General features: G+C 42.0%; 3 protein-coding genes and 1 non-coding gene across 9 annotated transcripts; 2 read left to right on the top strand and 2 right to left on the bottom strand.

The window, feature by feature from the left end:
* Positions 1-2,588: 2,588 nt before the first annotated feature.
* TRNAK-UUU (transfer RNA lysine (anticodon UUU)) lies at positions 2,589-2,660 on the top strand. Its single transcript has one exon. It is a non-coding gene; the product is annotated as a tRNA-Lys (tRNA).
* Positions 2,661-3,537: 877 nt separating this feature from the next.
* LOC117846378 (aspartokinase 2, chloroplastic) lies at positions 3,538-8,683 on the bottom strand. The gene is made up of 13 exons (XM_034727529.2): positions 8,210-8,683; positions 8,009-8,091; positions 7,872-7,912; positions 7,247-7,401; positions 6,741-6,890; positions 6,559-6,654; positions 6,116-6,232; positions 5,832-5,951; positions 5,655-5,747; positions 5,452-5,574; positions 4,412-4,528; positions 4,108-4,170; positions 3,538-4,024 (listed from the first exon to the last, which is right to left on the bottom strand). Exons 1-13 carry the CDS (start codon positions 8,588-8,590, stop codon positions 3,863-3,865), a joined length of 1,701 nt encoding a protein of 566 aa, XP_034583420.1. The 5' UTR covers positions 8,591-8,683; the 3' UTR covers positions 3,538-3,862.
* A 986-nt stretch (positions 8,684-9,669) lies between these two features.
* On the top strand, positions 9,670-14,985 carry LOC117844653 (pentatricopeptide repeat-containing protein At3g26782, mitochondrial). Of its 5 annotated transcripts, XM_072292101.1 has the most exons (5): positions 9,670-10,764; positions 11,720-13,325; positions 13,845-13,933; positions 13,994-14,388; positions 14,470-14,985. In XM_072292101.1, the coding sequence occupies exons 1-2, from the start codon at positions 9,802-9,804 to the stop codon at positions 12,761-12,763; spliced, it is 2,007 nt and encodes a 668-aa protein (XP_072148202.1). In that variant the 5' UTR covers positions 9,670-9,801; the 3' UTR covers positions 12,764-13,325; positions 13,845-13,933; positions 13,994-14,388; positions 14,470-14,985. The 5 variants fall into 5 exon arrangements, with proteins under 5 accessions (XP_072148202.1, XP_072148203.1, XP_072148200.1 ...); XM_072292102.1 differs by lacking the exon at positions 13,845-13,933; XM_072292099.1 differs by having other exon boundaries at positions 13,845-14,388.
* Positions 14,986-15,514: 529 nt separating this feature from the next.
* Positions 15,515-17,987, bottom strand: LOC117844654 (uncharacterized). 2 transcript variants are annotated; one of them, XM_034725389.2, is made up of 4 exons: positions 17,695-17,987; positions 16,912-17,009; positions 16,238-16,395; positions 15,515-16,149 (listed from the first exon to the last, which is right to left on the bottom strand). In XM_034725389.2, exons 2-4 carry the CDS (start codon positions 16,984-16,986, stop codon positions 16,053-16,055), a joined length of 330 nt encoding a protein of 109 aa, XP_034581280.1. In that variant the 5' UTR covers positions 16,987-17,009; positions 17,695-17,987; the 3' UTR covers positions 15,515-16,052. The 2 variants fall into 2 exon arrangements, with proteins under 2 accessions (XP_034581280.1, XP_034581279.1); XM_034725388.2 differs by having other exon boundaries at positions 17,700-17,986.
* Positions 17,988-23,140: the final 5,153 nt, after the last annotated feature.

The raw sequence follows: 23,140 nt of genomic DNA, 5'->3' as shown, positions 1-23,140 counted from the left end.
TCCATATGCTGTGCACATAGAGGTTCGAGTCCTAATAAGATAAGACTAATAATTCTGTGGGTAAAAACAAAGTCAACGCTTTGGATGGATGTATATATACTGCAGCTTTAAACTTCAACCAAATAGAAATAAGAAATTATATTGTCGAGAACTTGACATGCAGTGTAATTAAAACTACCATTGCAGCAAGGTGTTGACAAAATGTCATGGATTTAACTAAAGTGCACGGCAGCTTAAAAGAAGGTTCAAGCGATACCGAGTTGTCTACTATACGTCAACACTTGCTCCCGCCATTTGCCAAGAACTCTTGGTCAGAACCCCTGCTGAACTCTGAAGCATGCTTGCAGGTGATTCTTGACCAATTTTGCACTTGCATTGCATGGACATCCAGAATAAGCGTTGCTGTATTAAAACAAAAAAATAAAAATAGCTGGAATTTTACAATGATCAAATAACCATGATAAAATATTTTATAGATTGCACTATTTCACACACATTTTACAACACATATAAAACTATTACTCCTTCAAGACAAAATGTTTTTTCTGATCCCTACCGAACTTCATTTCTAAAAGTCTGCCTGGTTGTTGGTAACAATTTGTTAACTAATAAGCATAGCAACATATTGTCAGTTACGGATTTCTATAAGCTAGTTTTATTTTTACGGATCATATTGTCGGTTGATACATATATATATGTGTGTGTGTCCTGCTGATACTTAAAAGGGAGTACATAACTGACTTCACTATAAGTGTGTTGTTCTACGATAAATCGTCTCTAGAAATTGTTTTGTAAGACACACACAACTAACATGATAGTTTTTTAAATCGTCTGACCTGATTGGGCGAAAGTTCCATGACTGTTGCAAATAAGTTTCGTATGAAGGTGACCAAGAGCTGGAATTCTTGACCATTTGGTGCTGGAACTTCTAGGAAGCTGGTAGTAAGCTATCACCAGCATAAAATTTGGGTTTGCTTATAATATATTTCCTGCTGATGCACCCATCATTTATTAGTTTCTCGTTTCGAGCGAGTTTGGCGTCATGAACCAAAATCCAATCCTGGAGGGGAAAAAAACTATCAGAGTCACTTGTACTAATAGTCATCGAAATGGACTGGCATTTAGGTGTAAGACTTTTGTTTCCGGAGAGAAAAGGAAGAGTGAATAGAACTTTATGATCCTGCAGCACAGTAAGGGGGCGATTGGTTGGCTGCAGCAGTCTCGGGCTAGGCTCCTGAGATGCATCCTGTCGCTAATTGGTTGGCTAGAGGGTCGCCTGAGCTTGGGCCGGCGCATGCAAAAAGCACCCGCGAGCCTGGCTCCCGGGAAACGCAAATGAAGTCCGTTTCCCGTGAGCCAGGCTCGTCGGATGCAGTCGTGCACTAGCTAATGATCATATTAAGTAGGTGATTAGCGTGTATTCAAGTGATATTAGCATTTTCTAAAGATGATTAAAGTTTAATAAGATAAACTCAGAACTATTAAAATATATTTATGCAACATAAACATCATAAGGATACTCAGTTATAAGATTTTATCTTATGCAAACATATCCTTGTATAAGCAACCAAACAGCTTCTATTCATAACCTGGCTGGATAAATACATGCAATCAATCAAATTGATATTGCATCCGCTGAGCCTGGCCGCCGAGAGCCAGCCTCCCATATACGAGCTAGGCTGAGCTCGTTACGAAACCAATCAAGCCCTAAAGCGACCGAGCGCACAATCACGAGTCCGCTGTTCGCACCTCACCATCTGTTGGGGAAGAGAGAACCATGTGTGTTCAAAGACCCTTCTCATTTGACTTCAGTTGGATTATTGTGGTGTTCGAACTGAAAGATGTAATTTGATTGGTTCTTGAATTTTGATGACTGTATACGAAGATGACGGGTTGGAGTTCAATCGCCATCTTCCCCCGAAACCTTGGATGATTGTTCATGGCTTTCGGGAATTAGGGCCTCCTACCCAAATGGAAATAAGAAATGACTGATGTTTTAGTCATTGTCTTCTGATAATGGGATCACAATTTTATCGAAATAAAACATATACAGTTGAGTTTACTCATTTTACGAAAAAGGAAGATCAATAAGTATAGAAAAGAGGATACAGGGCGTGCTTGGCTTACGGCCACAACTCACCACGCCACAACTTGTGGTAGCTGTGGCGAGAGAAATCGGCGCCACAACTTGTGGCATGGCTGACGGTGGCCAGCAAGCAACCACGCCCATTTGAAACTTCATGGAGAGACTTTGTCTTACATTTGGAAGATATCAAAAGTGAGTATAGGGAAGGAAGTTGCATCAACCATATCGTGGCTATGTACCTTTTTATAGGGAAAACATGGCTATATACTTATACGTGAATAACTACCCAACAGACTCTTAAATAATAATAATTATATATGGCGATATTGCTTGCAGCAATCATTTGACAACCCTACAAGACTTACAAAATGCTGGATTTCCAAAATTCGATGACCTCAATGAAATATGAAAAATCACATTTTGAAGGACATGTCTCCATGCATACGTGCAGACAAAGTCTACAAACGGTTAATTTATTAACCAAACAAATTTAGATGTGCCAGCCGTCCTAGCTCAGTGGTAGAGCGCGTGGCTTTTAACCACGTGGTCGTGGGTTCGATCCCCACGGACGGCGCATTTTTGTGTAACTTCTTTTTTTGACATCCTTTGTGCGTGATCCTTTCACAGGGCGACAGGGCACTATGTTTTACGATCTTATCCATTTTTTTTAAGTTTTAACTGGAAAAAATTATATCATGTTATGTGGCTGCCTAAGTTTTTTTTGCGGGTAGCTTTAAATGGATATTTTTTTAGATCTAAATTAAACAGAAAATCAATCAGCCAAACAATGAAATTGCTGAAGTGGCCTTAGCAAAATCATAATCCACCTCAACGTCAAACGTAGCCTTAAGATATTATACAATTTAATCGAGCACTGTGTCTATGACATGTCAGTGAATGGTGTAATCGAACAGACACCGGATCGAGTTCATCCTTGCACAAAATCTGATACCCTTTTTGTCAAAATTGACCGTCCGTCTCACACTGGATCAACCACACCGGAAGGCAGTTCCCTTTCAGCATTCCTTGCACAGTACAAAAGACAAGCACACATCACCTCGATTCCTCAGCAGGGGCACTCACCTGCCTGTGTAGCGATCAACGAGGTCCACAACAACTGCCTGCAAGATACCTGACAGTCGACAGAAATACCAAGACAAGTCGATACATGATCCTTCAGCAGCAATTACTTTCAAAAAAAGATCCTTCAGCAGCAACAGAGTGTCCTTGTAAACTGACAGATTATAAACAGTCAGGCTCCACTTGAACGGCAAGATTTTAATTGGACTTCTGTAAGAATTTTACGTGGACAGATATAATTTCTGCAAGAACATTGTGGAATTCCAGCGTCAACAATAATGCCCTAACTAGCTTAAGAGTTAAACAAGCACACTGTATCCAATAATGTGCTTACGTTTCACAGAACGAGCCCCAGGAATCTCTCCATTCGATTAGTTAAGATCACCCGACTATTAAAGTAGCACAACTACAAAATTAAGTTATAATACATCACCAGCAATGCTGCCAGCTGCAGAATGATCTTGCCGGGACAAATTCATAGTGCTAGTAATAAGTTGACAGCAAAAAATGGTAGTTCCATGGCATGTTGATCGTGCTAAGTTGACCAGGCTAACTATATAATAGCTATAAACCAGAACCCCTCCTGGCATCAAGAAACATTGAATGTCGACCCAATATCAATATTTAATCATACTTATATGAAAAACTACAAATGACCCTACAGTAGCAAAACGGGGGACACTATTAAAATCTCAGCTAATGGATGTGAACGGTTCCCTCGGAATGTGATGTGAAGTCATTGTGCAGAATATCCATTTTATCGACTTCCGAGGAGAAGCCGTTCTCGAAGAATGCAGAGTGGAGGGCTTGGACACACTGTTTTGCCTCACTGTCATGGACTACCAAGGAAATATTCACCTGTTTAAGGATGATGCAACCTACATCAGATTGGAGTTTCACAACAAGTATGGTGGCCCCATCAAACATAAGAAAAAAAGTACCTTGGATGCCCCTTGTGAGATCATCTGGACATTGACGCCGTTTCTTCGTAGAACGTTAAATGCCTGCCATGCAGCAGCAGTGGATATCAATCATAAACATAGAGCTTCCTCATTTCATAGACAAAGTGGATTTGGAATTGCCTTTCGAGACAGTATGTGAGTTTTTACTTTTTAGTATTGAATCATTTCTATGGTAGACCAACTGACCAACTAGGTTTACTCTAACATGTGTTTGTGCACACTACCTAAAACTGTGACCACAGTTTGTAGCTCAACTTTGAAGATTAGGTGAAATACACTTTACCTTTTCAAGAATCAAAGACGACCTCTGCACATTTCCAATTAAAGATATTATTGACCTGTTCTGAAGCAGATGAACAACTGCTATCTTCTCAAGCTCTTCAATGACGTCATCAAGTTCCTGGTACATGTCATGACGTATGAATACAAGTAAGTTTAAAAGCCAAAACTAGATTTGTCAAGATGCATCATATCTTTAGTCTGCTTTATAAAGGACAACTCTTGCCTCAGCCGAATATCTAATTTTCTCATATTACAAAGGACATGAATTGTTATAATAACCACTACATGCCTTTTATTCAGCACATCGACAAGCATGCTTATTTACATCTTTGGAGTTGTTCCAGATCCTGAGAATCTTATATGTTATATGCTTTGGTGCATTACACCTTTGTAGACGTGGGCACGGAAGGATTTATAGCCGTAGTGTTGGGAAGGGCACCGAGTAGGGAGAGGAATAGAGAAATACACAGAATGATATTGAATATTTTTCAGTTAATCCAATTGCAAGTGTCTCTTTATCCTAATAAAAGGAATTAGGAATCTAATCTCTAAGATTATGGCTTAAGGCCCCGTCAATAATAATTCAATAGCAAAGCAAACCAAATATCCTAAGCTTAACTAATTTATTACGAAGAGCACCATTGACAGGCTTGGAAATCATAGGGTGCTGCTATAGGTCTATCCCCACAAAACATCAGGTGAGAACATAGTACAGTCAGTAGAACAAAAGGAAAATTGACAAGGAAAACTTTGAAGCAAAAGTGATATGTGGTTTAGGTAGATTATGCAGAAAGCAAAGATTGAAGAAATATAGTGATAAACTAAGTCATGTGTGTGTTGGGTTTTCTATCTATCTATCTTTGTGCCTGTGTGCACCTTATCTCTTTAGATGCTTTGCTTAGCTTCTAAGCCACCTACCCATTGTTGGCCTATATGTACCCCAAACTGCCCCTTTGTGGCTGTGGTTAATGGAAAAGATCATTTTGGGCCAACATATAGAATTATTGATATAGCATTAAAAAAATGAATTGAGGTCCATACAATCTTTTGCTGAACCAATTCACAACTCCATAGTTTCGATGGATCCAGGGTCAAAGATATGCTGACTTCACTGGTAGCCACGCAATCAACAGAGATGCCCAAATCTTCAAATATCGAAAAGACCTGAAAAATGATAAAAGTTACAATTAACAGATTGAAATGCCAAGAGTAAACTTAAGAAAAGTGCTTCTAAATAGTTGTACCTTAGCTAGAAAACCATACTGGCCAAGCATGCGCGTGCTCACTATATCAAGCATCGTAATATTTGATTTCAATACAATGCTAGTCAAAATACTCTAGAATAAAACGTGTCAGTATTAGAATCAGAGAGTAAGAACAATTAGCTAAGTCCAAGATCAGTATTTAGCCAAGCAACAAACCTTACTCATATCTCTTGCTTTAGTGATGAGGGTACCAGGGGCTTGACGGTTATACGAATTCTTAACCCTAACAGGTATATCACCTTCTCTAGCTGGTCGCATTGATTGTGGATGCAAAACCTAAAAGTAATAGTTGATGGAAACCAGTCAATAAAGAAATATCATAGAAAACCATTGGCTTGGTAATTTGATAGGCTAAAAAACAACACCAGAACTATTAACAAAAATCCACTGAAGGAGTGGTCCAATTGTCAATTTTTTTGTTAGTGGGTAACAACACATACCTGTGCACCAAAATAGGCAAGTTCAGCTGCCTCATCAAATGTCAAGTATGGCACAGGTTTTGCCTTTGGGTGAATATTAGGATCACATGTTAAAACACCATCAACATCTTTCCAAACCTAATAGAAATAAGACGAGTTATAATTCAACGACACAAAAGTTTAAAATTTGCAAAGGTGTACTCTCTCGTTTTTATAAGTGAAGCTTCTGGAGCAAAATTTTGTTCTTCTCACAGTAGGGTCCTCTCCCGTATCTAAAAAAAGGTTCTTCTATAAACAACATTTTCTTCTTACAGTAGGGTCCTTCCCTACCATATTCTCCCTCAAAAAAAAATTCTTCAATAAACAACATTTTACATTTACAAGATGAAACATAAACCTATCTTTCATCGTAAATTATCCATGCTTCCTTTAATGAATACAACGTCCTTATACAAGTTACAAACCTGGATTTCTCTTAATCCCAAGGCTTTGCCGATGGTTGTAGCTGTCAAGTCGCTACCACCCCTGCCTAAGGTGGTTATCGCACAAGATCTCCATCCCTGCAATCAAACTCATTACTCCAGAAGCATTATATGGACAAATGGAGCATTGATACCCCTCAAATGAAATATGTAAGATGGCCAACCTTTCCAAGAAAGCCAGTGACAATAGGAATAGCAGGATCGTTAATCCAGTCCCCATGTAGCCTTTTTGCAACGGCAGGATAAGTTGCTTCCAGAATATCCGCATTTGTGAAATCATCAGTAGTTATAAAACCAATTTCAAATGCATCATACTGCAAAGCAACGAGAATCATATAGCTTTAATTAGACATCCACTTGGTCGATGATTTACAGGAAGAATTTCTTGTCCATCGACATAAATCTACTAGAACAAAATTTGGATTAGGAAACAATTATTATTAGTACCTCGACAAGAATACAACCAATATTTTCTACTCAAAGGATCATAATGACTTGCACAGAAAACAAATTTGGAACTATAAATTTGTATTTGTACTGTATGCAGTGCATTAATGAATTTGCTAATTGCTACTAGACTGCATGGCACTAAGATAACTAGATAAGTAAGAAGCACAAATTTGAAAAAAAAAAGAGAAAGACCATCCAAAATCAAAGCTCAAGAACGTACCTGCCGAGCTTTTACCCCAATTTTGTTTAAAAGTGCTGCAAATATTCTTGTAGACATGCATTCACCAAATGAGACTAGATAATCTCGTGTCCTAAGAGTCAGCTCTTTCATCATAGAAATTCCCTTAAGAAGTTGTTCAAGTTCATCCAGCAAACCTACAACATTTAATATTTGAAGTGGTATTATTTATCCGGTATCAAGAAAAATAGACAGCACACAGACAAAGGCTAGAAAGTGAAATATTCATGTAGCAGATTAAGAAACTAGGTTCTGAGTAAACATGAGTGATATAAAGAGAAAGCTTAAAACATATATAGGCATAAGCTTGAAAAGTACACTGTCAGTTCATATATGTGAACACTCCTATTGTTACTGGTGTCAGAAATTGATTTGTTAGATTATGTTTGACACAGTAATTCTAAGGTTAACATTATTGGTGGATCTAAATGTCCATAACATGCACCAGTCTTCCACCTTCATACCCTATATGGAGTCATTTATTGAGGAAATATGATTTGGGTGAAGCTGACCACACTACAAGGTAACAGACATTTGTGTAACCCTGAAGATGATGAAACACAAAGAAGACTTGGAAATTTATTTGGCAAAATGAGCAACATCTTACCACAAACAATTGAACTATCTAGCCCAAGCTGGTCAACCGTCCTAGACAAAGCAACAGTAGAAAAATGAATCAGGCAAAAGCATTCCAGACCAATCCACTGAACCCAAGTTAATGCACTGCAGTTCGTGGAACCATACCCAAGATGCAATTCCTTTATAAAGGAGAGCTCGTCCAGCTCCGAGACGTTGGTCGCGCCGCAGTGCACTGCCTTTTCCCCAGCCTGCATCCAAAAAACAAGAACCCACTTTCAATTCCCAACAGCCACCTCCATTTCACAAACATTTAGCACCTCGCGTACGAAGGTAAATGGAGCAAGGGACTGGCGGTGTGGACAATACCATGAGGAGTTTGTTGGTGGTCTTCCCCATCGCGGAGAGCACGATGACCGGCTGCTCCTCGGGGAAGCTGAGGATGAGGTCGGCCACCTCGCGCATCCGCTCGGCCGAGGCCACCGACGACCCGCCGAACTTCATCACGACAGTGAGCTCCGGCTCGGCCCCACCGGAACTCGCTCCCTCCTGCGCATCCTTCTTCTCCACAATGGCGGCGCCGACGGCTCGCTGGCACCGGACCGCCGCCTTCCTCCGGCACGGCGCCGCCGGCACCAAGACAGGCGCCGGGGCTCCGCGCTGCCGCTGCAGCAGCCACTTCTCCCCAGCGGCGGCACCGTTGAGTCCCAGCCGCGCGGGGGTACGGAGAGCCGCCGCCGCCGCCGCCATGGCGCGAGGGCGGAGCGGCGGAGCGGGAGGAAGGGGAAGGCGCTGGGACGGGGCTGGCAGAACGGACGGCGGGGAAGGGTGCGAGGTGGCTCCAGCGGACGGAGCAGATCACGTTTGGCGGTCTTGTACTGGATTTCACTTTTGCAGTCTTGGGTTGGGGCCCAGCCGGCCGAGCGGTCAACGTGGTGGGACGGTGTGGAAGGCAACACCGCAGCAGCAGACAATTCGGTTTTCGCCCTAAACAAACAAAGTTCAGGGGGCTCCAAGTAATTTTCTTCGGGACAAAGGAAATTCAAAAGAAGATGAGAAACCTAGCCCAAATGAAAAGTTCAGTTACATGCATATACAAATTTCTCAGTTGTTGCTACAGAATTTCCTTTGAGAAAGGAATTTTGATCAGAAATTTACTTAAATAATGGTTAGACATTTCGTTTTATATTGTATTTGAAAGTTTTTTAAAAAATTACTAACCTTTTTTCACCATGTTTGTTTGGTCCGATACCTAGGATACTCTAATTATGTATTCTTTTCTTTATATATAAAATTGGATCCTTAGTAAATATGCTACACGTCAGCGGTCTCATAGGTCGTCTCATGCAGTGCCATGTAGAATTTTTGATGATGTGAAGGAGAGAGAGCGAGGAGAGAGAAAGAGGTCCTTGCTTCGCGAAACAACCACCTCATGAGCTAAATTGTAGGACTACGAGACAACTTAACAACCATTGTACGAGTTATTGTTGCCATGCAACTCATAATATTTTATTTTTCTTATGCACAAATTAAGAAATTATATACCACTACCAGACAACTTATAGGACAACCCATTGTACAGGTTGCCTGTTAAATCGTCTCAAGATTACGTGTCAATGCATGAAACCGTCTATTAGACGACACCAATGTACTTGCCTTACCGTTTCACAACCAGATGCATTATCCTATCCTATTTTTATTTTGGTACAGTTAAGTAGGATCTTACATTTTCGAGATAGGACATCCTACCAAATTTGTTAATTTAAAGATTTCCGGTATAATTTTTTGGAGTTGTATATAGGGGAACATGTGTGTGAGTTTTGAAGGTCGTGGGGGAAAAAAGTTTTTGTAGTACAGTGGTAGAATTTTCGTTTTTCTAGCGTAGACCGTGCAAACCTTGTTTCGTCTTCGTCCCTTCCGACTCCGGGAAACAACCACCGCAGTGCACCGGCTGCTCGGCAATGGCGGCAGCAAGCGTCATGCCTCCACACGCAGACCCACCACCACTAGCCATGGCGCGTGACCGCACAGCTCCCACCTCCGACCCCCAACGCCGACGAGACGCCCCCACCCCGTCCCTCCGCGCGCTCTTCCTCCGCGCCGTCGACCCTTCCCGCCCCTCGTCGTGGTCCGCCGCCGTCGCGGACCTCCTCTCCTCCGGCGACCCCGCCGCCGCTCTGGCCGCCTTCGCCGCCGCCCTCCGCGCCAACCCCGCCGCGCTCCGCCCGGCCCTGCCCCCGGCCCTCCGCGCCGCCGCCGCCGCCACCTCCCTCGCCGCCGGCCGCCAGCTCCACCTCCTCGCGCTCCGCTCGGGCCTCTTCCCCTCCGACGCGTACGCCGCCTCCGCCCTCCTCCACATGTACCACCATTGCTCCTGCCCGCTTGACGCCCGCAGGGCGTTCGACGAAATCCCCGCCCCCAACCCCGTCATTGTCACTGCCATGGCGTCCGGCTGCGTGCGGAACAACCTCGTATACCCGGCCCTCGCCATCTTCCGCTCCATGGTCTCCTCTGAGTCCGCCGGGGTGGTCGACGAGGCCGCTGCGCTGGTGGCGCTCTCTGCATCCGCACGCGTCCCCGACCGCGGCATTACTGGTGGCATTCATGCTCTTGTTGTGAAGATTGGCTTGGACGGGCATGCTGGTGTGGCTAACACGATGCTAGACGCTTATGCAAAAGGCGGTGGTCATGACCTGGGCGCTGCGAGGAAGCTCTTTGATATGATGGAGAGGGACGCAGTGTCCTGGAACACGATGATTGCGTTGTATGCACAGAATGGACTGTCGACAGAGGCGCTCGGATTGTATGGTAAGATGCTGAATGTTGGTGGTGGCATTAGGTGCAATGCCGTGACTTTGTCAGCTGTGCTACTGGCTTGCGCGCATGCTGGGGCAATACAGACTGGAAAGCGCATTCATAATCAGGTGAATTACTTGCTCCTTGTCTACAGGTAGATGTTGATTGACCACTTGAATTAATTGTTGGGATCAAACACTATGACTATGTCACCATTAAAACGTCAGTCTACATTATTTTGTTGAACAAAGGGAGCTTATTGCAACTGTTAGAGGTCCTACAGTAGTTGTCAAGGGCATGGCTTGCAGTTCTATCCTTGAAGAAAGTCTGACCTCACGAGCCATCTTTTGAGTGAGATGGCTTTACAGTACCAACTGTACCTATATGCATTATCCTGGATAAACATTGCTTACTAATTGCCTATTAGTAAATATTGTCTCTATAGTTCAGGAGTTCCTGGCCTTGTTTCAGGAAAGTCTTATATGAAATAAAACTATATTTCGATCGATAGATAGGCATGTGTTGAAAAAAAAACTGAAAAATGTAAACACAGAAGCATAGTAACAAAGTACATTATCGCCTTTTTTTTTCTAGTAACAGAGTAGAAAGTAACTTTTCTCAACTGTTGCTTTGGTTTTGGAGATCTTTAGTATGTCTGTCAAAATTTGTTTATCAACAAATTTTTGAGTTTAGGATAAACAGTCTTCATGACGCCATGACGGTGAGCAATTTTTCACTTCCAATTGATTGGATTTGGACGAATTGTAAACTTATGTGTTTGAGAATCTTGAGTAAATTGTTTGTCACTATGTTTAAGCCTTACCAATAAGTTATCTGTTTTTATGGATCTAGAAATCATTTTGATACTAGGTCATTTACATTAATTTATTAGTCAAATTATTCTAAGCTCAAGCAACTCTCTTCTGGTGTTGTAGGAAGGATATTGATCATTTGATTGAATCAACTGTTCACCTTTTTTTTCATAGTTTCCATGCCTTTTAATCATAGAATTTTGCTATGCAATTCCTTCTGTTCAGTGTTTATGAAATTGAAGTAGCTTCCTCTTAATTATATTTTTGAAAGGTGGTACGAATGGGTTTGGAGGAGAATGTCTATGTTGGAACTTCTGTAGTTGATATGTACAGCAAGTGTGGGAGAGTTGAAATGGCTAGGAAGGCCTTCTGCAGAATCAAGGAAAAGAATATCCTTTCATGGTCTGCCATGATTGCTGGCTATGGCATGCATGGTCATGGGCAAGAAGCCCTTGAGGTTTTTAGTGAGATGAGGAGATCAGGGTTAAAGCCCAACTACATAACCTTTATCTCAGTTTTAGCTGCTTGCAGTCATGCCGGTCTTTTGAATGAGGGCCGTCATTGGTACAATGCCATGAGCAAAGAATTTGGAATTGAGCCTGGTGTGGAGCATTATGGATGCATGGTGGATCTTCTTGGTCGTGCTGGTTGTCTTGATGAGGCTTATGGACTTATTAAAGAAATGAAGGTCAAACCTGATGCTGCCATGTGGGGAGCTCTACTTAGTGCATGTCGGATCCATAAAAATGTTGAGCTGGCAGAAACTGCTGCGAATAGATTGTTCGAGCTGGATGCAACTAACTCTGGGTACTATGTTCTCTTGTCCAATATATATGCAGAAGCAGGAATGTGGAAAGATGTGGAAAGAATGAGAGTTCTGTTTAAAACAAGAGGGATGGAAAAGCCTCCAGGGTATAGCTCAGTTGAGTTGAAAGGTAAAACCCATTTATTTTATGTTGGAGACAAGAGACACCCACAGCACAAGGAAATCTATGCTTATTTGGATAAACTTCTTGAGAGAATGCAAGAAGCAGGCTATGCACCAAACACAGGTTCTGTTCATCATGATTTGGATGAAGAAGAAAAAGAATCCACGTTGCGCATCCATAGTGAAAAGCTTGCTGTTGCTTTTGCGCTAATGAACTCTGTACAAGGATCAGTAATCCATGTCATAAAGAATCTCCGGGTATGCACTGATTGTCATACAGCAATAAAGATTATTACAAAGCTTACTGGACGAGAGATCATTGTTAGAGATATAAAGCGGTTTCATCATTTCAAGGATGGATTGTGCTCATGTGGGGATTATTGGTGAGTGATGACATTATGCAAAGAGGCCTTGGTTGTGACTCCATATTGGTACTCATCAGAATGTCAGATATTGGGATCACTGTTTATGACACTCTTGACTGCATTTGTCCAAGATGTAAGGCCCAATATATCAATGATATAGTCTGTCACTTTTCATCCTGATTAAGCTGAAATGGCCTGGACGGCTGGAATACATAGCTGGATGAGGCAGTGGATCAACTTATCTTGCTGAAGATGAAGGGCAGCACATCTTTGGGCACTTTCAATAGTCCTAATACACTTGCACCTTTGTGTGCAATACATGATTTTCATCACGATATGAAGGTTGAAGGGCTTGTATCATAGTGGCTCAGCCTTGACCATTCATGGAGACCAGGAGTAGATGTCATTTTGGAGTACATGAATTTCTTTTATAATGATTGGTGTTTTAATATTTACATGTGATGAGAAACACTGTTGGAAAGTTCAGAAGCTTGAATTTGTCCATCCTAGAATTGTACCCCAAATAGGAAAATGGAGGCATGATCATTTCTTAATATCAACTATGTTTGGTAACATTATAGAAGGTTTGTATGCTGTTCCCATTTAAATGTACATATATCAGTAAACAACACATGATACTATGGAGGATTAAGGACTTGATTTCATTCATAGTTCAGGCTTTTGAAATGAGGTTCTTTTATTAGTAATGTATAAAAAAGTAGCATGCACCTATGCAAGCTATCACCCAACTGAATAGTTTTTTGAAGAATCACCCAACTGAATAGTGTTTTGGTGAAAAGTGAGTGATTACACACCCTTTTAAAGTGGATTTGGTAGTTGTCACAATAAGGAAACATAGAATGCAGCTAATTTCATTGTATGCAATTTGATACAGAAACAGAGCATCTTTGATAGTTTTACAAATAAGTATGGGCAAGGGTCATTTGACTTACTCAAGTAAACAAAACAAGAGTAAAATGCAGAAAGCCACAGAGCTAAAGCTATCTTCTTACATAACTACACATATTGTAGAATTCATTCCATAGCCACAATCCATTACTTAGCCCCTGGCCTGACAAACATGGTATGCCTGGAGGCAACAGGGATATGCGCATTAGGTGAGCAGATCCGCTGGATGACACTGCACATGGAGGCCATGGATCCGATGTTTTTCCTCCCATTTACTGGATCGGTAGTTGACCTTGCCATTCCTCACCTTCCTCAAATTGGCAATGATCCTCTTATCTTACAGGAGTAACAAGGGATACAGTACAAATGGAGGAAGCAAGAGTGAGGAGCAACCACAGGTTAGTAGTTCATGTTGTTGTTCAAGGGTTTGTTTCGTTTGGTTAGGTTGGAAGAGTAGGGGTGAAGGGTTTTCAGTTATGTGTCAGAGTTTATTCAAGAAAAAAAAATGTGTTGTGGGGTTTCAATTTTCGGTTGCAAGACTTCAGGTTGAACTGGTAGGAATATATGCTGAATTTTGCGTATCTGGTGAATTGCTAAGTGTATGTGGCAGTGGGTTAGGGTTTGCTTTGGTGATTTTGGTTTGCTCTTAGAGACTGAGACCAATATTGAAGCTTCTGGTGACAAAGGGGATGGTGGCCTCCAGTGGTTCTACACTGGCAGGATTGGTGCCTGTATGCGGTATGTTTGCATGAATGAATGGCTGGGTTTTGCTATGCATTGGCTGCGTGAATGATTATATGTATATTTTTGTCATTGTAGGAGTAAACCAGTGCATTCGTCCAATGGGCCAACACAGAGCGGATGGTATTTGAAAGTGAAGGATGCCGATGAATGTTTGAGGAAGAGTGCTGCAGAGTTGGATAGGATTGTGTTTCGCTGTGTCACCCATGTGCAAAGCTCCATGGTAAAAAGAGGAAATGTAATGCAGTAGAGAAAAAGAATCCTTAAGCATGTGGAGAAATGAGGGTTTCTGCAGCCAAAACTGAAGGAGGCGATGGTGGTGGCGTAGGTCAGTGTGATGAGGGTGCTGAACTGCTGATGTTTCTCTGGGCATATGTTGCTGCTTGCAATATCTGAGTACCTGCTGTTGCCTTTAGGTTCCACTCCTGCACACACTGAAGTCTGAACTGTATTCTGTAACTGCCCTCTGTAATGACGGAGATGTACATTTTGGCGAATGTATGCTCTTGGGATATGATTTATTTTGTGTCTACCTCAGAGACGTATTTAATTGGGTTGAACTTTGAAGTGGCACAAATCAATTATCTTTAGCTATTCTTGGGTCCAAGTGGTGAATGCGAAACTCTGAACAGTTTACATGGTATACTATGCAAGTATTATGGCGTATCTAGAAACGTTGTTCAATTGTCTTCTATTATTCAAAATTATGGCGTACCTAGAAACGCAGTTCAATTGTCTTCTTTTAGATTGCTGTGTGTGGTTCAGGACAGGAAATTTATGAATATATTTGATGCTACTTGGGCAGCTAGTAACAAGCAAGAAGCATCTGACGATGCAAATGTAACAGAATATTGGGCATAAACAATGAAAGAAGACTATTTTAAATAGAGTTTATATGACAACCCAAAAGAAATGTGTACTTAAACAATTTGTTTCAGAAGTTGCACGTATGCACTTGCCCTCCGAATCCAAAAGACTAAAAGTAAAGAATATGCCTTCCATCATGGGCGACGGATGGCTTTCCTACCTTTACAAACAAGCTTCCAAGAATAAGAAACCCTCCTGACTTTTGAATCTGGTTTAGGGATTTAGACATCACACGTAATACAGCTTAATACAAGAATCAGCCAAAGGAACGATAATTACTTGCTGTGAAAATATCCTCTGCTCACTAACAGTTTAACGTGATGACATTACGTTAAGATCACAAACAAAAGAAAGTATCAGAGGTGGTACAAACTTCAAGCCGAAGACATTTGGACCACAAATTCTAATGTCAGATTGATAAGGCAACGCATCCAAGCTGTATATTTAAGGGTTGCATTGCATGCAAATCCCTTCCGCAAAACATTTCTCCAAACAAAGTATTGGTGATTTATCTGACAATGAAGTTCTTGTTTCAATTCCCCTGCTGCTCATGCTTCTGCTACATCAAGAAGAAGAAGAGCAAACCGAAGGAAGAGGGAAAGCAGGCTTGATGTGTGCTGCACTGCTGCTACATCCATTCCACTTCAGATTAGGAAGAGGTTGCATTAAGAAGTATGTCCAAAGAGCTATGACCATCTGTGCAAAATTGTACTGATTGAACTCTGAACTGAAAACACATTCGAGTGATGTAAGGTGTTAAGCTGTTTCTAATATCAATAAAAGTCTGTCACAGTTTACTTTCTTTTGTCCCTATCTGTGGCTTCTGTTTTGTGGATGCCCATCTCCTGCATCTGTTGTTCAACAGGCACAAACCCAACTTCTGCTAGAAACCTACAATACAGAAACGACACTTCAATTAACCATTCATCAACAAGAGTAATGGTGTTCATCGAGAGGATCCACCTGGGGGAGGACTGACCTGTTAAGCAGAACAAATAGCACTGTGCCAATAGTCACGAGCAGAAGAACATGCCCAACAATCACAAAGTTTTTCGATGAAAATGCTAGAGCAAGCATCGCAGTAAAACAGAAAGCCAGGAGCAAAAATGTGATCTTCAGCACAAACCACGTGGGAGCCTGCACAGCAAGACAGCATCAGTTAAGCTTTCTTGTCAATTTGTGTAACACCAAACCAGATAAAGGGTCTGTTTGTTTGAGCTGCAGCTTTTGAGCTTTTCTGAAAATTGCTGCTGGCTTTTTGCTTCTAAAAAGCCAAGACTAGCTTTTACAAAATGTGTTTAGCTTTCTAAGCTCAAAAAGCTACGAAAAACTCATAAGACTAAGCTTTCCAGCTTTCCATATAAACTCAGCTTTTCTAGACTTCCAGCTTTTCGGAAGCTACACAAGAAGATCGCTGTTTGTTTGAGCTTGTTTGAGCTTCTAGCTTTTCACGCTGAGAAGCTGCCAGATAGCTCAAACAAACAGGGCCAAAGAGAGACAAGGTTGAATATGAGAGTTAGTATAATGAACACTGTACAGCAAAGAACACTACATTGCAGCAAAAAGAGACACTATAAAAGTTGAATTGAGATGGAAGACACTGAATGTGGAATTCGTTGCAGTAATTCTGCACCACCAAAAGAATGTTCTTACATTAACACCAGACGACAATGCTCCCACGAAGACAGCTTCGGCAGATGATATTTCTTTTGAGGGACACCCTTCCATTTTTGTATCCAAGGTTATTAGCACTAGCAGAAATGATAACAAAATCAGTTACATGCTCCATGAAGATTCATCATAGTTCCCAGGGTAGCACAAAAAAAAGGATATAGTTGGCTAAATATTTTCACATACAACAACTAACAAACAAACATAACAAACTGGATTGGGATACAGTGTGAATAAGGCCGGACCAAACATGGATAAGGTCACACAGTCACGTTGTTGAATAAGCTCACACAGTCACGCTGTTGAATAAGCTCACACAGTCACGTTGTTGAATCATGTAACTGAATAAAGAGCAAATCTCACACAGAGTCACGTTGTTGGATAAGCTCCTGAAACAACAAGATCATGCTTATCGACGCCGAAATATTGTTCCCAATAAAAACATTGCATGTGTTTAAGTACTCCAGTTTAGTCAACATACACAATAACCGCAATGCATCTCTAGCTCCCTCAACCAAGGCGCATCGCAACGCATAATGTGAACAGGATCGGACCAAACATAGGGTGTAGGGGTTCGGTTGAAGCTCAATTTGTGTTATTGTTAAGAAAAAAACCACCGGTACAACAGCAGCAAACTGGATCTGGATGGCTCGGAGTATCCATGGCAGCAAGAAAAAAACTACTCGGATTTGATTGCTCACAGCAAAGAGAAGATCCCGCGGCACTAACACAGCAACCCATCCAAGCAAAGCCAGGCGTCGTTACCTTACCGGCAAAACAGAGTCGATCCTGGAGAGGTCCGGAGGGATCACACCAGTTTAGGCCAGCCCAAGGGGTGGGGGGCTAGGATTTGTGCTTGTGCAGACTCGGAGAAAGCGGGTAGAGGAAGTGGGCAAGCCGCGGTGGGCTCGCTACGCCGCTGCGAAGTGGGGAAGGGGAAGAGGAAGATGGGACGAAGTCGGAGGCGTCGGTTCGCCGGCTCGCCGCGGGGAGAAGCGCGAATTTTCTCGGGGAGATGTGGGGAGGGGGCAGATTTGGTAAATTTCGCGTTTGGGGGGCGGCCGAGAAGAAAGAGATCATATCACAATGACACGTGGGGCCATTCTGAGTCATTAACACGTGGATCACGGTGTCGAATCTTGAAATGTTCGAATACAGGATCAATTTTCGAAATTTCTCGATAAGAAAAGCTGGTGTCATAAAAGAGGGAGGACTTTACTGGGCTGTGTGAAAAACTTCTCTTGTTTGGATCGGGTCTCTTTACCGGGCTGTATTGGAATTACATTCTTATGTGGGCTTGCCTGTTGCCTCAGTACAACAAAATCTAGGCCCACCTACCTCTAAAAAAACATCTTGGCCCAATATGAATGGGAAACAGGCCAGCTTCCCGTTCCTCTGGCTGTGGGTGAAGCGCGGTGGGCGGCGAGGAGGTGGCGCTCGCTCCCGGAGGCGTTCCTGGACGCCGCGGCCAGGGGCTCGTGGTGCCCGCAGGCACGCGGCGGTGGGGGCTGCTGGTGCTAGGAGTGTCCTCGGCGGCGTGGACACCACCAGCTCGGTGACGTTTCTTTGTCAACGTGCGGGAGAACCCCGCGACGAGTGCAACCCGGAGCGGTTCGAGGGCAGCTGTGTCGACTGCTTCACCGGGCAGCACTTCGAGGTGGTGCCGCGTTCGTTCCTCTATTCTCTTGGCGTGTTTAAACATCACAACTCCCTTAACGTGTTTAAACGTCAGAACCAACAAAATTTCTGCGAAATTTTGCACTTTTCCACGGCGAACGAAAAATATCAATTTCGGCCAAAATATTTCGAAAATTTTGAAATAAAATAGGTTTATATAGCGCAGATATGGTCTTGAGCTCGCATATCCTGGGAGTGGTCTAGTGCTTTCCTGGGAACCTAGAGGTTGGAGGATCGATTCTCGCCTTAAAAAAAAAGGAATGGCTGACTCGGGGCCATACTTGCAGGCAAAAATCACCAAACCATTCCACTGCTGCCAAACTTATGAGTATCATTTGTGTAGAAGGTTTGCAAAGCTTTAAAAATATTCAAAATTTCCAAATTTCAGTAAATATTTGACCGAGAAAATAACACTGAATTTCGTGATTTTCATTGATTTCGAAGGCGACCGAAAAAAGTGAAAAATGAAATTGAAAACCCTATGCTGACAAGTAAAATATGATCTAGAGTTTATAAAGACATGGTGCAAGTGTACAACAATCCTCTGGCCGCAGTTTAATTGCTATAACTGCTACAGGATCTGTTGGATTTAGGCTCATGTGTGGCCCAATCTGAAAATTCCAAAGCATGTATAACCTTTAGTCCCATACTGCTAAGTTAAGGAGAGGTTGCCTTACTTAAATATGGGAGTCTCCTCTTTGTGCAAAATAGGTGCAAATGAGAGAAGAAGACCATTACTACACGCACACGCAGCCCGCGCATATTTTCGTGTGAAAAATCGCGTAACTTGCGTCGCGTACGTGTACAATGGTCTATTGTTTGTGCAATTTCTATTTTTTTATGCTGAGCCTAATGGCGCTTCAATGTGATTGAAACTACCATTTTAAACAGCTGTGTCAGTTTCTATTATTTGATTGCAGCAGTTTCTGTCATTCAAATGGGCAGTTTCAACTGCTTGATGAGGGGAATTGATGCACTATGAGGCCTATAACACCAGAAGACGTCTTGGTTGATAGTAACGCTGTCACACGCTCGCCTCCCCACATGCGCATTCCATTTTTGCTGTGTTGAACTTCTTGTTGTTGTGCCTCGTCGACCTTTGAGATCGGCGTGCACCGAACTTGAAGGAAAGCGGGATCTCCGAAACCACAACCACGAGACTCCTGCACGGGGTGGCAATCAGGTTTTTGGGCAGCATATACACGCGACCGCTTGGTGATTCTGCAACATCTACTTCAACACGTTCGACTACGTTCTGCGCGGGATCATTGAGTAATTTCCTTGCGCAATTTTGTTCTAGTCACTATATTCCCTGTTTACATGTGTTATATGCTTGTATCATTTTTTATCTATGTGTTTTTCCTCCAAATAAAATCTAGAATGTATTTTAGGCACATATTTCAAACAATTCAAAAATCTGATTGTGCCTATTTCTGTGATCTAGCAATGGCAAATGCATCTGATGACATGAAACCTGAGAGGTTTGGTGGTGAGAACTTCCGCAGATGGCAGACAAGGGCCAAGTTTTGGCCCATGTCATTGGGGTTGTGGTGGGTGACATACCCTGTATTTCCCTTCACAGAGGAGCAGACTATGCAGTTTGATAATGCGAATAACACTGCATTGGGCTGCATCCTCACCATCTTGGTGGACCAACTCTATGATGTGTATATAAATTACACATCGGCCACCATGCCGTGGGAGGCTTTGGAGCAAAAAATATGCAGAACCCGAAGCCGATCGCTGGCTGTATGTGTGCAAAAAGTTCTTTGATTTCAGCATCGACAGTGCTAAATCAATTGTAACTCAAGCACACGACCTCCACCTTTTGGTTGGCGAGATTGCACATTTGGGATGTGCTCTACCTCCAAAGTTTGTTGCATCCATGATTGTTGCTAAACTTCCTGCAGAGTGGTGTGATTTTGCTACATCTCTGAAGCACAAAAGAGAAGAGATTTTTATTGAAGATCTCATTGCAGCTCTTGATGTGGAAGAGAAGGCAAGGGCAAAAGATGCGCAGGTGAAGAACGTGCAGAGCAGTGCCAATTCTTTTTAAAAGAAGAAACAATTTAACAAGAAGAAGGGTCCCAAGGCAAATAAGATTACTAGCTTTAAAAAGAAGAAAACACAGAAGAAGGATATGAAGGATCTCACCTGTTTCAGGTGCGGTAATCCTGATCATTTTGCCAAGGATTGGCGTGACCGCAAGGACAGAACCACTGAACTGAGCAAAAAGTTCACACATGTGACCATTGGCGAGGCCTCGACTCCAGGAGGGTATGGTAAATCTCCTGTTGTTTATTCTGCATTTCAGTCTATCGACTAGTGGGTTGATACTGGTGCAAATGTTCATGTGTGTTCTGATGCTTCCTTGATTTCTTTATATCAGGCAGTAGGGGCTTCCAGTGTCCTAATGGGAAACGGAACACGTGCTTCTGTTCTTGGTGTTGGTACGGTAGATCTAAAGCTTACTTCAGAAAAAACCATCCAATTGAAGAATGTCCAGCACACGCCTGCGATAAACAAGAACCTGTTGAGTGGGTCTCTCCTGTGTAGGAGTGGTTATAAGCTAGTATTCGAGTCAAATAAAGTTGTAATGTTTAAATTTGGGGCATTTATAGGAAAAGGCTATGACAACGGAGGCTTGTTCCGGCTAAGTATTATGGATTCTTGTTATAGTTTGAATATTACTACTGGTTTGAATAAAAATTCTGCAGATGTATGGCATTCGAGGTTCTGTCATGTTGGTTTTGATACAATTGGTAGAATGTCCAGATCTGAGTTAATTCCTAAATGTGATATAGTCAAAAATTCTAAGTGTCAAACTTGTGTGCAAGCAAAACAACCTCGAAAACCTTTTAAGGCAATAGAGTTTGAGAAGAATCTGGCACCACTAGATTTGATCCATTCTGATTTATATGAGATGAATGGTGTTTTGATTAAAGGAGGAAAAAAGTATTTTCTTACTTTTATTGATGATGCAAATATTCATATGTGTTCTGATGCTTCCTTGTTTTTTCATATCAGGCAGCAGGGGCATCCAGCATCCCAATGGGAAACGGAACACGTGCTTCTGTTCTTGGTGTTAGTACGGTAGATCTGAAGCTTACTTGCTCAAGACTAAAAATGAAGCGCTGAACTATTTTAGGAACCAGTTAGAAAAGAAGATTAAGGGACTTAGAGATGATTGGGGAGGAGAGTATATCTCTAATGATTTTTCTAATTTCTGTTCTGTGCATGGGATTATCCATAAATTTACACCACCCTATTCACCACAATCAAATGGTGTAGCTAAGAGGAAAAACCAGTCACTTACAGATTTGGTGAATGCCTTATTAGAGAGTGACGATATGCCTAAGATGTGGTGGGGGAAGCAATCTTGACCGTAAATTTCGTGCTCAATAGAGTTATCACCAAGAGAAGTGACATAACTCCATACGAGGCATGGAGGGGCAGAAAACCTAATGTCAACTTTCTGCGAACGTAGGGATGCTTGGCGAAAGTCAACATTCCAAAGCTGAAGAAAAGAAAACTTGGGCCAAAAACAGTCGATTGCATTTTTATAGGATACGCTCAGGATAGTCTTGTCTATAGATTCTTGGTAGTTAAATCCAATACTCCAGAGATTATAGTAGATACAATAATGGAGTCTAAGGGTGTTACTTTCTTTGAGGATATCTTTCCTATGAGACCAAGTAGCAGTACTTTAGAAAATGTGGATGCAGTCATTCCTAACTCTGAACAAATTGAGAACATACCTCTGCGAGAGGCTAATGAGGAGGATAATAATCTAGTCATCACTCCGCGCAGGAGTAAGAGACAAAGGGTTGAGAAATCTTTTGGAGATGACTTTATTGTATACCTTGTGGATGACGTGCCTACTACTCTAGCTGATGCTTATGCGTCTGCAGATGCTGAGTATTGGAAAGAGGCAGTCCGTAGTGAGATGGACTCCATCATGGCAAATGAGACTTGGGAAATCACTGAAAATCCTGTTGGGTGCAAACATATTGGATGTAAGTGGATTTTCAAGAAAAAGATGAGACTAGATGGCACGATTGAAAAATATAAAGCGAGGCTTGTGGCCAAAGGCTTTACTCACAAAGAAGGTGAAGATTATTTTGACACCTATTCACCTGTGGCCAGGTTAACCACCATTAGGGTGCTCATTGCATTAGCTGCTTCCTATGGTCTACACATTCATCAAATGGATGTAATGACAACTTTTCTTAATGGAGAGTTGGAGGAAGAAATCTATATGGAGCAACCTAACGGTTTTGTGGCTAAGGGACAGGAAGGTAAAGTATGCAGATTGTTAAAATAATTGTTTGGCCTAAAACAAGCACCCAAACAATGGCATGAAAAATTTGATCAAACCTTAACGTCTACTAGTTTTGCCATAAACGAAACAGATAAGTGCGTATATTATCACCATGGTGGGGATCAAACAATGATCTTGTGCTTGTATGTGGATGATATACTTATATTTGGGATTAACACTGTCATGATTAACGAGGTCAAATCATTCTTATCT

The sequence above is a fragment of the Setaria viridis genome, chromosome 2 (genome assembly GCF_005286985.2).
Source record: "Setaria viridis chromosome 2, Setaria_viridis_v4.0, whole genome shotgun sequence".
Classification (NCBI taxonomy): Eukaryota; Viridiplantae; Streptophyta; class Magnoliopsida; order Poales; family Poaceae; genus Setaria; species Setaria viridis.
The sequence above is the reverse complement of the archived record's forward strand: the minus strand, read 5'-3'. Positions and strand labels throughout refer to the sequence as shown.

Bases quoted from the DNA above. Each gene is read 5' to 3' on its own strand.
- LOC117846378 (XM_034727529.2), bottom strand. From the start codon at position 8,590: ATGGCGGCGGCGGCGGCGGCTCTCCGTACCCCCGCGCGGCTGGGACTC. The intron at 4,529-5,451 runs GTATGGACCTCA...GACATGTACCAG, and splicing joins AATTGGTTCAGCAAAAGATT to GAACTTGATGACGTCATTGA. The intron at 4,025-4,107 runs GTACTTTTTTTC...ATCCTTAAACAG, and splicing joins TCTCACAAGGGGCATCCAAG to GTGAATATTTCCTTGGTAGT.
- LOC117844653 (XM_072292102.1), top strand. From the start codon at position 9,802: ATGGCGGCAGCAAGCGTCATGCCTCCACACGCAGACCCACCACCACTA. The intron at 10,765-11,719 runs GTGAATTACTTG...TATTTTTGAAAG, and splicing joins GAAAGCGCATTCATAATCAG to GTGGTACGAATGGGTTTGGA.
- LOC117844654 (XM_034725389.2), bottom strand. From the start codon at position 16,986: ATGGAAGGGTGTCCCTCAAAAGAAATATCATCTGCCGAAGCTGTCTTC. The intron at 16,396-16,911 runs GTAAGAACATTC...CTTGCTGTGCAG, and splicing joins CATTGTCGTCTGGTGTTAAT to GCTCCCACGTGGTTTGTGCT. The intron at 16,150-16,237 runs GTCAGTCCTCCC...TCTGTATTGTAG, and splicing joins CTATTTGTTCTGCTTAACAG to GTTTCTAGCAGAAGTTGGGT.